This window comes from Cheilinus undulatus, linkage group 15 (assembly GCF_018320785.1).
Source record: "Cheilinus undulatus linkage group 15, ASM1832078v1, whole genome shotgun sequence".
Lineage (NCBI taxonomy): Eukaryota > Metazoa > Chordata > Actinopteri > Labriformes > Labridae > Cheilinus > Cheilinus undulatus.
The window spans coordinates 4,220,120-4,234,654 of NC_054879.1; the positions used below are offsets into that span (position 1 = coordinate 4,220,120).

General features: G+C 37.7%; 1 protein-coding gene across 1 annotated transcript in view; it reads right to left on the reverse strand.

Annotated features, from left to right (window-relative positions):
• lrp1bb (low density lipoprotein receptor-related protein 1Bb) overlaps positions 1-14,535 on the reverse strand; it is a 245,433-nt gene that overhangs the window by 157,724 nt on the left and 73,174 nt on the right. Inside the window, exons 22-25 of the mRNA XM_041807111.1 lie at positions 12,119-12,316; positions 10,231-10,435; positions 3,414-3,578; positions 2,826-3,070 (exon numbers count right to left, since the gene is read on the reverse strand). Of these exons, the coding sequence (XP_041663045.1) occupies positions 2,826-3,070; positions 3,414-3,578; positions 10,231-10,435; positions 12,119-12,316 (813 nt within the window). The remainder of the gene's footprint in view (positions 1-2,825; positions 3,071-3,413; positions 3,579-10,230; positions 10,436-12,118; positions 12,317-14,535) is intronic.

The window sequence follows — 14,535 nt, forward strand, 5'->3', positions numbered from 1 at the left end:
GAATAGGCCCCCTCTGAATGTCATCTTCTGACATACACATACAGTCATATGCTGGAGTAGTGAAGCAAAGCCAATCAAAACCCAGCAATGCAAATCACATCAGAACTTATAGATTCTGACAGGAAGAATTTCCATAAAGGTAGAGAATAAAAGTAGATGACTGCTTCTGTAGCATGAAGATGATATTATCTGAAGTGTAAGCTTTAAAATGGCAGGTCAAATTTGAAGAAGTGATTTAATGTGAACACTTACAGTAAGGTCAGACTATTATAAGAAGTAGCACCAAAGCCAACACACATCACTGTTTGCCAGCTTTGTGCTACCCAGATCAGCAGCATGTCAGTGTTTAGCTTTTTCTTCCCTGCTTCATCCCTCTCTCCTTTTTTCTCTTTTCCTCCCATCCAGATGCTCAGAGTCATGTTGAGTGTTACATTTTAGGCCCTCATTCTGGCAAGGGTGGAGAATAGGCAGCTTTCTCCGTGAGCTTTTTTAAAAAAGATTAAGCACACTGGCTGACATATTTGGAAGCTGCTTGTACTTATCTATGGTGTACAGTCATGAGAACACTGAGACAGGAAAGAAACAAGCAAATTAACTTGTGACACACTGGAGGAGAGGTTAAATGACAAAATGCCAACCCAATCATGTCCCTAATAATGCTTATTTAAGGGTAATAGCTGAAATATTAGGGCAGAACAGGATAAATAAGACAATCTGGCAATATATAAAAGGAAACCTGTAGTGGAAACGGATCCATCAACCCATTTTTTTCTTATGTTTTACACCTCAATAACAAATTAATTCTAAATCCACATTAAGCAAAATACATCAATAACAACTAAAATCACATTTTAAACTATAAATGAACTTGGAAAGGCATCCTGTAGACTCATCAGCATATTAAGTTAAGATTGGCATATACACTTTTCTTTCAGACAGCACATAAACGATGCATCATCTGTGGTCAGAATCTTGGCTCTCATAGCCTCCACATAATTGATTTCCTTTTATACAGTGTCATATTCATATTCAAAGACTTAACTGAAAAGAAATTTCTGGCAAGAATAATGAAGTTCAGAATAATAAGAAATGTTTCCTGTCAGTAATTGATTGGATTTTTGGATTTGCAACTATTATTCATTAGCAGATGTGGTTCTTATTCTGCAGTGCTGAATTCATGCTCATTAAAAACGGGGGGAAAGCTTTAAAATGAGCTAACAAGAATAATTTAGATGGAAAGACAAATATACTCAGCGTTCCTGTGAATTCAACCTAATTAATTATCTGCATTATTGCCTTTTACACATACACTTGCTAAATTAAGCAAAATAATGCATCATCATTGATCATCATTGCAATAAGAGCAGAAAAACTGAAGGCTGACATGCCTGAATCCTTTTGACACTCTTTTTTAAACCTTTTGACATGCAACCCCTGTTGCATTTAAAACCCTGCCTTACAATTTAACCGTTATTGTTAGATTTGTTTTATAATGTATTTTGATCTGTGTCCCTACATACATTTAATGGTAACTCACTGAAGAACACAAGCTAAAGATCCATTTTCAGCAACGTGACAGAATTTTACATTTAAAAAGAGCACATGGGGTAAAAATTGTGCTGGTAAGAGAGTAAATGGACTTGAACTTGTATAGTGCTTTTCTAGTCACCTGACTACACAAAGCGTTTTCACACCACAGGTCACACCTACCCATTCCCTCCATAGTCATGCACTGATGGCGGAGGTTGCTATGGAGAATTGACCATTAGTATGAGCTAATCCCTTTTAAATGCATCCATTTACATGCCACTGACAAAGCGGTGGGAGCAAACTGAAGTTAAGTGTCTTACCCAAGGACACGTCGTCATGTGACTGCAGGAGCTGGGGATTGAACCCGCAACCTTCTGCTAGCGGACAACATACGTTACCTACTGAGCCACAGTCATTAGGCAGAGATTTATCAATCCATTATCTACATTGCTTATCCTATTTGGAGGTTTAGGGTCAACCCAAACAGTCATTGAGCCACAGGTAAAAAAGTACATGACCATTGTACTCAAGTATAAGTATAAGTAAAAAGCATTTAATTCAAAGCTTTAGGTACTTAGTAGCAAAAAAGAAGCGAGGGGGGAAATCTATCTTATCATATGCTATCAGTTTTTTTTATAATTCATATCTCCTCCACTCAACTATTCCTTTACTTATATTTTTCCTACATCCATATATACTGCTGTTTTTTTACAGTGTCTCTCTTCTTGTCTTGAATGTAATCATACAACTCAATCCCAGCTAAAACCGACATCCCAAACCCTCACCATTCCATTACGTTCCCCAAAAACAAATAAATGCACACACACACACATTGACACACACCAATATACACACACACACTAACATATTTATACACACATGCACCCACACACAAAAACATAGCCCTTCAACACCCTCAAATTTAAAAGATCACAATGTTATAAGTTCCTGCTTGTCTCTGTCTTGTCTTGTTGCCACTGTTTGAATTGCAAATGTTATGTCCCTCACTTGTCATGTTCTGTCTTGCATCACTTAATTAAAAAAATTATATATATATATATATATATATATGATCTTGTAGATGTAGATCTCAGTGTTTTCACATGTTTACAGCAAACCAAATTCCAACATATCAGGTGTGTTAAGACACAAACTTTTGATTTCACTTTACAGGGTCTTTAATGTCTCTGCTGTGAATCTTAAAACAAATGAAAAAAATATTTATACATCTCTTTAGTGAGTGTGCATGTGCATGTGTGTGTGCAATCTAAAGTAGCTAAGCAAGAGTTTCTCACCTTGTGGCTGTCTGCTTGGATGGAAGATCTGCAGGTCAAAAGGTTGAGCACTAGTCTTCTGGATTACTGTGACATTACGTCCAGTCCACTTGTTGGCTCTTGCCAAGGTATTTGTCCTCCAGTCTGTCCAGTACACGTTGCCTCCAAAGAGAGACACAGCAAAGGGATGGGACAGATACTCATGGCCCCTGAGGATCTCGATGACCCCGCTCCCATCATACAGTGCAGAGAAGATGGCATCAGAGCTGTTCAAAAACACACAAATATAAAGGGTCATATCAAAGTTTAACTGCTCTCTGAAAGGACTGTAAGGAAAAGTAGAAGTAGGCAGACTAAAGTACACCCCCAGTCCACAGATGGATCTATTCACTTGTTTAAGACTCACTTAAAACCAAAGATGGTCATGTTAGCCTGATCTCTAAATAATACATGCCCTCCATTATTCAATGCCAACTGTGGAAATGGAAAGTCAAGTAGAGTTTTTACTCAAGGACGGGTGAGTTTTTTACAGTTTAATTATAAAACAGTATCAAGATTTATAAAGGTGTTAATGCTTCTGCATACAACACAAAAACTCTAATGGCATACCGTGCATCTGTCCAGACAATTCTCTTTTCCAAATGATCCAGAGTCAGTCCATTAGGCCAGGCACCGATTTCCATATCCTTGAACACAATGTGACGACCTCCCCCACTCATAGATGCAGCCTCAATCCGAGGAAAAGTAGCATCCCAGTCTGTCCAGAAGAGGATCCTATGAGCAGGAAATACAGGGCAATAAGTAACGGTATGGCGTAAATTAAAGTAGGAGAGAAATTTACACACAAACCTGCATAACATTAGGTTTCACATACAGCCACTAAAACGGCCTCATAACCTTTCTGAGAGCAATTCCACAGTCATATGGGCTTGTCAAAGACACTACTGCAACACAAAGTAATTACTTATATAATGCTGTTAACTGTATGCATAAGCACAGATAATGTCAGCCCTGACTGTCAAAGAACAGCATGACCGATCCACTGGAACCCTTAACATCTGCGACAAGGCCTGAAATGGGAGGCCATCTGTTTTATATGACTTTTCACAGCTCAGTGGGGCCTGAAAATGAACACAGTCACTGATGTGACCATAGACAGTATCCCGAGCCCTACTCCAACCCGGCAAACGTCACCTCTGTCCTGCCCTGATCCACAAAGTCAGCTAGAACGAATGAGAAAATGGGTGCTCAAGCTTAAATCACACACTGACGACAACGAAACAGTGTTAGGAAGAAATATCCTTGTCCAGATCAATAGCCTTATTCACTTGATAAGGCCTCACTGATCAATGACCCACTCCTTTGAGTGGATTCAAGTAATTAGATTAGAATTATTGCCTCGGAATGGAAATGCGCCTTTAGGCACCAAAAGCACCCATTAATCCTACTCTGTACAGCCATGAAATGTAGTCATCCTCCAAAATGTAAAAGAGTACTATAGCAGAGAGTGCATGAGCAGATTACTCATTTCTTAAGAGTGTTAAATTGATTTTAGAAATGTCGGGTTTTGCTTTAATCTTAAATATACTGGACACAGTATACAACCACAGGCTAGTTCTTAAAGGATTAATCACACATAAGCACCAAATGTGAAATATAAGCAAAATACAGACGGCAGAGAAAGATGTAGTACATTTGTTCACATATTTTTCTATGTAATACTGTATGTGTTGCATGTTAAATTCTGAATTGGCACACTGATTTATGTAACCATATTGCTATTTTATTTAATTTCCATTTTTGATGATAATGCATACACATGTTCAAACTGGAAAGTCCCTCAATAAGCCAGTTCAACTTTTTTTTATTCTTGTTCAGTTAATAGAGAGTAATGTTTAGATGTGTACTGCTGATAAAAACAAAGTGAAACATAGGACAAGAATCTGTGGTCAGATGTGAGAGATGATTGGTGCATATGAAAGCCAAAGTACACTGAAGGTAAGCCAGGGTCTCTCAGTGCTTTTACTGTACCCTGCAGAGAGAATCTTTTTAAAGACTTTCTTATTCAATTTATTAAAACAGACATTTGTATTTTACAAAGTAAATCTTACTACTATAATTAGCGGTGCGTCTGTCTCCATTTGCATACCACAGTGTTGCTCCATTATTCCTTGATACCTCTCATAAGACTTCTTTGGTGTACTGGCTTGAAACTGGTGCCATAACAAAATCATAAATAAGCACAGAATTTCTATAAAATCCAAAATTGCTGCACCTTTCCCTTCAGTTTGCTCCCCTCCTTATCCATGTTTCCATTCTTTATTATGTGCCATTACATCACATCCCCAATTTAACACATACACTCACTCTGCTACAATGCCAAAGAGGAGACGTCCTTTGGGGCTCAGGACTGTTTTTTCCATGACAGAGCTAGAAAATAACTAGGCTTTGTTGAAACACGCCCACAAGGAAACATATTTGGCAAGCCAGGATGTGATAATACACCGGCTCCATGATCCCTGATAAAAGTAAGCTCTCTTTAAACCACTTCTCTGTGCTCATATTAAAGGGGCGATATCATGCACTTTTTCAGGCTTTTCTAACAAAAATATGGGCCCCTGGCCTGTCCACAATCCCCTCAAGTACCAGAAAAAAAATGTGTGCTGAAACAAGCTGTTCTCAGATTTTCCCTTCATGATGTCATGTGGGGAGTTAGCCCCACCCCCAGGCGTGGTTGGCCCTCAACGCTTGGAAGAAAGTTCCACCCTCTTAACCTGATCTAGATCAGGAGAGCCACATCCATTAAGCCACATCTATTTCCTGAGAGGGGCGGAGTCAGGGGTGGAGTCAGACAGTGCAGTAACATTTAAAGACAGGCACAGAAACAGCTCATTCTGAGCATGGCTAAAACGGGATACTGGATTGTTTTTTCAACAACAGACTCCACAGGCATGTTTTGGGGGCCTCTGAGACCAATATAAACTTGTCTTTAAACAGTAAAATATGTCCCCTTTAAACAAGATAACACAGGAGATGTGTCACACATTGGTGTTAGAATCATTCACTGAGAAATCACGGTTTAATTTTTGCTATTGGGTGGTTATAATCAGTGGGACAGCATAAACATGTTTGAAAATGCGTCTGTCACTGTGCAGCCAAAGGGTATGTCTGCACTAAAACTTTTTAAGTAAGTCAAAAGGTAGGGCTAATGCTGCCCTTATTATGTTGTGGGCTAATCCCAGCAAATATGCACCAGCACAAAGATGCTGAGCCATTATGCAGTTATTTGGGGAAAAAAACCCTTCATGCAAATTGATCTTATTGCATTAACAATCTAGGAAGGTAATGGCATGGCGTTTAAAGTGTAAAGATTAAACTATTGTCTATGAGAGCTGATGGAAGTGTGCTGCAGTTTTTATAACGAATGAACTTTCCAAGTATCAGGAAACAGTTCCACCTCTCTATGGCAATAAAATAAATTATGTGAAAAGAAGGTCAGTAGAGGTTACTTATCACTCAGCCATAACCAGGAGTCAAACCAGTCTGAGGCTCTCAGCATTTTTTTTTTTTTTTTTATCCCTATGTGGCACCGTTATGCATGAAAAGGATGAGTGTTGAGGTTGCATTTAGGGAAGAAACTTTGTCAAGCTGATGCTTCAGGCTGGTGCTTGCATTCCTTTAATAAAATAAACTGTCTGTTCTTCTGAATATTTAACATGGATTGTAAGAATGTGTGCGTGATGCCAGATTGAATGGTTCATGCTGTGGGAGTGGGCTGTAATGGTCAGAATTCCAGTGGGAGCGGGATTAAGAAAAAAGTCCCCTGCACACCTCTAGTCTAATAAAGATGTTGCAGGAAATTGAAAAAAAAGATAATGTTTTGGGTTTGTTAACCACTTATTTCATGTCACTATTTATGAAATTAAAGTGGCAGTATTTAAGATATATATTCAAGGTAAATGGCATAATTTAAGTGATATCAAACAGATTTTGATAAGTGTACCACGTATCCATTGCAGCAGCTTTTAAATTTTCATAAAATAAAAACTTTCCTTACTTAAAAAACTGATTGAATGTCCTCCGAGGTTTCTGGAAGTGCTTTAATACTGAAATCATCTAACTATCTCTAATCCACATGCAACAGGTCTTTGATAAATGCAGCTAAGCTTCTGACAGGTTCCAGCATACCTGATTAGTCTGATTCAAGCCTCTCTTAACTGGCCTCTGTTGAAGGACAGATTTGAAGATTCCTGTGCATATAGAATACTTATCAGAGTGCCACAGTTTTAAAATATTTAATGTTCCCATGAAAGACAGAAATCTAAAGAGGGACTTTTGCATATTTTAGCTGGCCTTAACAGAAATAAAAAAAGCTCTGTATGTGAAAACATTCCAGCACAAACATAAAGAACACATTACTGTTCTCTAGCTCAGAGTGCCTTCATGACAGAGGGAAGAGACATTATATGAAATGCAAAATGAGTGCTATCTCTATGTGCATTTATTATCTTTATTTTGTATTTACAGAAATTAGGAAAATATATGACTACAAGAGAGAGAGCGTATAGCCAATGCCAACTGCATTGATGATCTAAGAACTGTAAGATAAACTTATTTGAACTGGATAACCATATTCTACATAAAAGAACCCAGTTCATTGGTCTGTGGAGCCCTGGAGCAGTAATAAGTGACATGAAATGGTTGATACACTGACTAACATTACAAACTTGTTCACCGGGGCTCCGCTGACTTTTCCTAGATTGTTCTGCCATGCTTTGGCTCAGTGTCTTAAATCTTGCACAAGTCGATTGACCTTTTACCTTTTCACAAAAGCAATGCTAACATTAGGTGCACGCTAGGTAGTTAGGTAGCTAGGTGTGTTAAACAATGCATCAGCAAAGCATCCTTCAGTTACACTCCTCTCCCTTTGTCATGTAGATGTTATTTGAAGAAAGGAAAACTTTACAGATGCCTCACTGTCTCTACTCTTCTGATTAAGTACAATGGCAGCCAACTAATTTTATATTCATCTCCCTAACTCACTGCTAATGAGATACCTGGACAGGTGGGTGAGCTAAAGACTTCAATTCATAAACAGAAGGATAGAATATTTGCATAGAAGGCCTGAGGTTTTGTCTCATACATAAATTCAAAGAGCCTGTTTAAAAACTATCTTGTTTTCCCCTTTTCTCTCAGTTTTAATAAACAAAACTTAATAGGATTCCTTTATCGGTTTTCATCAAATCAAATCAACGATTCATGAATTATTACTGAATCGAATTGAAGTCTGTGAATTAGGAATTTAATTGAATCCTCTTGTGAAGGAAAGATTCACAGCCCTACCAGAAAGACTTGCAACACTGTAAATAATAGTTCACAGATATTAAAAAATAAATTGAAAATAAATTTGGATATTGTAAATTTTTATAATTGTGACTGGTCTTTTGTGACTGGTTTTTATGGAGGCTGCCACAGACTGCAAGTTCAATCGCCAAAACTCACAGATCATCCCACACTCAACATTTCCAGCAAATTAAGACCAGCACTGCTCTGTTATCCACCTCTGAGGCCTCTCTTTAACAATCCTTTTTGTTTTTTAATTGATGACTCTGTTTCATTAAAAACAGAACCTCTAAAGGCCTATTTCCTTACAGAACACCAACACTGGTTTTCATTCATAAATTTCCCTTTCCCTTCCCTTTTTTATCTTTTGAGAATGGATGAGGTTTCATTCAACTGGCACACCCACAACACCCTGGAGAAGCCTTTACTACAGCTGCATTACTGAATTTTGGCCTGGTAGTTCATAACTCAGCCCTTTGTCCTTAAATACACCTAAAATACGTATTTACTCTTTTTCTTTTTGCTTTACAGAGACTTTCATTCTCTTAACTTACACTTAACAGCAGCCTAGCTTTCATTCAGGGTTGCCCCTGTCTTATGCCCATGTTTTCCAAGAACAGTGCGTAGAGAGCTTCATGGCTGAACAGCTGCATCCAAGCCATGTATCACCAAGTGCAGTGCAAAGCGTTGGATGCAGTGGTGTAAAGCACGCTGGACTCTAGAGCAGTGGAGACGTGTTCTCTGGAGTGACGAATTGCACTCCTTCATCTGGCAATCTGATGGACGAGTCTGGGTTTGGCAGTTGCCAGGAGAACGGTACTTGTCTGACTGCAATGTGCCAAGTGTAAAGTCTGGTGGAGGGGGGATTATGGTGTGGGCTTGTTTTCAGGAGCTGGGCTTGGCCCCTTAGCTCCAGTGAACGGAACTCTGAATACTTCAGCAAACCAAGAGATTTTGGACAATTCCATGCTCCCAACTTTGAGGGAACAGTTTGAGGATGGACCCTTCCTGTTCCAACATGACTGTGCACCAGTGCACAAAGCAAGGTCCATAAAGACATGGATGAGAGAGTTTGGTGTGGATGAACTTGACTGGCCTGCACAGAGTCCTGACCTCAACCTGATAGAACACCTTTGGGATGAATTAGAGCAGAGACTGAGAGCCAGGCCTTCTCACCCAGCATTAGTGTGTGACCTCACAAATGCACTTCTGGAAGAATGGTCAAAAATTCCCATAAACACACTCCTACACCTTGTGGAAAGCCTTCCCAGAAGAGTTGAGGCTGTTATAGCTGCAAAGGGTGGAAAGACGTCATATTAAACCCTACGGATTAGGAATGGGATGTCACTTAAGTTCATATACGAGTCAAGGCAAGTGAGCGAATACCTTTGGCAATATAGTGTATGTACTTAATATTGATTGACTGATTGATTGATGGATATTATTCATGCGCCCTACAGATTATCATCAGACATTGCTTTTTGGAATGAGAGCTACTTTTGGCTCAAATAAGTATTAAGTGATTCAGGTTAGGCAAAAAGTCTAAATGAGAAAGAAAAGGGTGGAACATGGCTGATAAGTGTTCATGTTATGCCAATGAACTGCTCTGCCTTAATGATAATGGGTGCTATAGAAGGTGTAGTGCATACTCTATCTTTTTAATCCATCTAACATTACCTTTCTATTCATCTAAATAGGAAAAACAACATTTCTTGCTCTTGGGAAAATGGTGAAACAAAATAAGAACAGTATTGTTTTCATATAAATTGAGGGGCATTTATTTTAAAAAGAGAGGCATTACCAGAGAAGAAGAGTGAATGGCTAGCAAAGCATATAACGCTAGAGAAGTGGTTGGAGGGATATTAGCTACATCAGTTGTCATTACTGGAATAGAGCACACAGCACTGTTATTGATGTACTCTATATATGCTGCCTTAATGGACCTTAACACAGCAGACATCTTCATACATCAAGGGAGGCAGATGCAGAAGTGAGAAAAAAGAGGTTGTAATTTTACTCTATTCCAATAATCTCAGAGCCTAATGGATAGCACAGCAACCAAGATGGACCGCGTATAACATACCCCTGCCCTGGGTCGAGAGCGATGGCCCGTGGATGCTCCATGCCTCCAGCGATCAGTGTGGTGCGCATATCTCCATTAAGCTCAGCCACCTCTATTTGGTCCAGATTGCTGTCAATCCAGTAAAGTTTTCCTGTAATCCAGTCCACAGCCAGGCCTTCTGGGGTAGCCAGTCCATGCTGTACGACAACCTCGATCCCTGTCACCCCTGAAACAACGGTTTTAACAAAGAATGTTTACATAGCATTGAAACAACCTGAAGTCAAGGGAACTGCAATGGTTGATGTCTCTTTTGTCTGCTGGGGTAAACATTATTTAACCAAAGGAAAAGCTCAAGAGGAAAGCTCCACCACATAAAGAAGACTGCTTTTGAAAGGGCTGCATTCACCTAATAAAAGTGTTTTCCCATGATATTTATAATCTAGTTGTTTAAAAATATTCTCAGATGATGGTGCTTTTATGTGACTCATAAAGTGCAGATCGGGTACAGCTAAGAGAAGATTTCTTTACCTCCACAGAGGGAAATAAAAAGAGAGCAGAGTGATTGCACTGCTAAAATACAGAACAATGTAGAAGCTCTGATTTATCATTAATAAGGGGGAGGTACTTAACAACAACATATGAAGATTTCTGGTCCTGTAGTGTATTTAAACTTGACATAAATTTCCTGGAGAGTCGATATTAGCTCACTGAGTCTAAGTATGTGAAAGCACAGTGCAATCATAGACAGTGTCTCAAGCTACTGAAGCAGCGTCTATGAGCAAGACTTGAGGGGTAGGTAGGCAAAAAGATTCCTGTAAAGCACTGGTTCCCAACCTGGGGTCCAGACCCCCCCCCCCCCAGGGTGGGGGTGCCAAAGATCTTAGGGCGGATGTTCTCTGAGGCTGCCAAAATTACATTTGCAAATATTGACTAAAACCATGATAAAGCAGTTATCAAGTAGTTTCATTGTTGTTTACATCAGGTCATAGAGCAATGTGGCTGCCAGGCATTAGCCATTAAATAGAGCTACACTTGCCACAAGTGGTGGGTGGCTGCATTACAGTTTATATATAGCTTCTGACTTGGATGAGAGGCTTAAACTGATGAAAAATATGAAGAATTACTTCAAGCAACTAGTAATTCTGGTGCCAACAGACAAGGTTTTTGAATTTAGCCAGTCGGCTAATCGCATGCATCACTGATTAAAATAAATATTTCAAATTGCTTTTAAAGTCTAGGGAGATACATTTTAAACGGACTTACCTTTAGACCTGAGCTGAGCTACTTTCACTTATCTATTGTATCATATTGCTTTGGAGGAAGTGGGTGTTGACAGGGCATGTACCCAGAACAAATCTCTCCATTTGGCCATCATTTACTGCTACATTGAACCTTTCTGTCAACATGATTTATGGCTCACATACAGAGAATTAAAGCCATACTTGAACAAATATTTACCCCTTTACTTCCTATCAGGACTCAGAATCATTATTTTTATGCCTCTGCTATGCAGGTTTCACCTATGCATGTGTATTTGCCTGGTATGCTTCATTAGCTGTTAAACAAGACCAGATATCCTCCTTATAATTTAAGGACAACAGATGCGTATTTCGTCCTATATTGCAAAGTCAGCACTAGTTCAAAAGGTCACAGTGCATTCAAGTAAGAGCTTATTCTGGAATAAATTAGTTTGTTGGAGGGTTATCAAGTAAGTGTACATCTCTTCTGCAATATTAAAGGGCTCTTCAGCCCTTAATTCCAAAAGAGTCTTTTTACGAGTGCTGCATGTCAGCTTCATGATCCACAGGGAATCCAAAGGACTTTTGTCGTTTAACTCCGCAGCAATTAAACCACAGCCACTTTCATGTATATCACACATGCTCAGAAATAAACTTGGGTTTGTACATACCCCCAGATTCAGAGAGCCTTCCCCTGTAGATCTTATCCTCCACCACATCTGTCCAGTAAAGGAGGCTGCGATTAAAGTGGAAGTCCAGGGCGATGGTGTTCCTCAGCCCTGGAACCAGCAGGCTGTAATCCCGCTTGTGAAGGTCTATTCGTCTTATCTCATGGCGGATTGAGAAAATGATGAAAGCCTCAAAGGGATCTGGCAAGGGAGATAGACAGGGCAAGGATCATGTTTTAAGTAGAGCCTGGAGGAATGATAAAAATAAGTACCATAGGTAAACAAATATATAAACAGAGAGGAAGGTAGCTATAGGATCCATAAACTTATATGTAAGATAGAAGCTAGATAAATAAATGGATGAATAAATAAAAAACTAAATAAATAAATAAATACTGAGCTGGATAGATATACGATCTATATACTTATATATAAGATATAAGCTAGATAATAAATGAATAAAAAAAAATAATAGATATATAAATAAAAAATACATAAACAGTGTGCTAGAAGATATAGGATCTATATACTTACATATAAGATATAAGCTCAATAAAAAATAAATATATGAACAAAAAAAAATAAACATACTAAATAAATAAATAGAGAGTTATGTACAGTGCTTAACAAATTTATTAGACCACCTGTCTCAGAGACCATCCAGCATCATGAAGTGCTTTAATGCGAACTTCTTCATTTTCAGTCAGCTCTCCATGTTTTACCATTTTGAACAGGAATGAGGAATTTCTAACTGAATTCACCTTTTTATACCCAAATTTGAGCCGGCTCACTGGGCTTCTCTGAGAAGTCAGAAATTAATCAAGCATAACATTCAACCACTAAAACTCATTTTTCTGTTCAGGAATGCAAGTAAATAACTATAATTTGACATATTAATCAAGAAATATTAATGTGCTTTACTATTTGTTCAGTTTTTTTGTAAATCAGTACATTTGAAAATTCATGGATAACAATAATAATTCTATTTTAGCATTAAAAATATCATTTGGGTTAAAGAGCTTCTACATATTGGTGTATTAACCATTGCAGAAACATAAAAAAGGATTTTGGTAATTACCAATGCTGTTAATATAGGGCAGCTGTGGCATAAACCTTACTTTGGTTAGGGTTAAGGTGGTCTGATAAATTTGTTAAGCACTGTAGATATAAGAGCTATATACTTTTGTGTAAGATATATAGATAAATACATAAATACATGAATAAATAAAAAAATCCTAAATAAATAAAAAGTGAGCTATATAGATATAAGAGCTATACACTTACATATAGGATATAAGCTCGATAAATAAATAAATACATGAAAGGAAAAAAAATCACTAAATACAGTGCTTAACAAATTTATTAGACCACCCTAACCCTAACCAAAGTAAGGTTTATGCCACAGCTGCCCTTAATTAACAGCACTGGTAATTACCAAAATCATTTTTTATGTTTCTGCAATGGTTAATACACCAATATGTAGAAGCTCTTTAACCCAAATGATATTTTTAATGTTAAAATAGAATTATTATTGTTATCCATGAATTTTCAAATTTACTGATTTACCAAAAAAAAAAAACTGAACAAATAGTAAAGCACATTAATATTTCTTGATTAATATGTCAAATTATAGTTATTTACTTGCATTCCTGAACAGAAAAATGAGTTTTAGTGGTTGAATGTTATGCTTGATTAATTTCTGACTTCTCAGAGAAGCCCAGTGAGCCGGCTCAAATTTGGGTGAATTCAGTTAGAAATTCCTCATTCCTGTTCAAAATGGTAAAACGTGGAGAGCTCACTGAAAATGAAAGAGTCCACATTAAAGCACTTCATGATGCTGGATGGTCTCTGAGACAAATACGACAGGTGGTCTAATAAATTTGTTAAGCAATGCAAATAAATAAACAAACACAGAGCAAGGTAGATAGGATCCATATACTTATATATAAGTTAGAAGCTAGCTGAATTAATTAATAAATAAATTTACAAAAAAAAATAGATAAATAAATAGATTAACAGTGTGCTGGACAGATAAAGGATCTATATACTTATATATAGGATATAAGCTATATAAATAAATAAATATATGAATAAACGAAAAAATACTAAATAAATAGATAAACTGAGAGCTATATAGATGTAAGAGCTATAAGTTATACTTATATATAAAGTATAGGCTAGCTTTATCATTAAAATCTATTCATTTCTCTCAGATACACACTTGGTGCGCTTTCCTCAATTTCACTGAATTCCCTGAATCAAATTCTTCAGAAATCATTAACAACGCTTGTTTCTAAAAGAAACATTTGCAGGGGAATTGAAACTATTGACCTTAATCTAGTTTCATGTATTTATTTCACTCAGCTTGCTCTCTCTCACCGTGGATCCGCTTTCAAATATATCTCACTGGCGTGCACCAC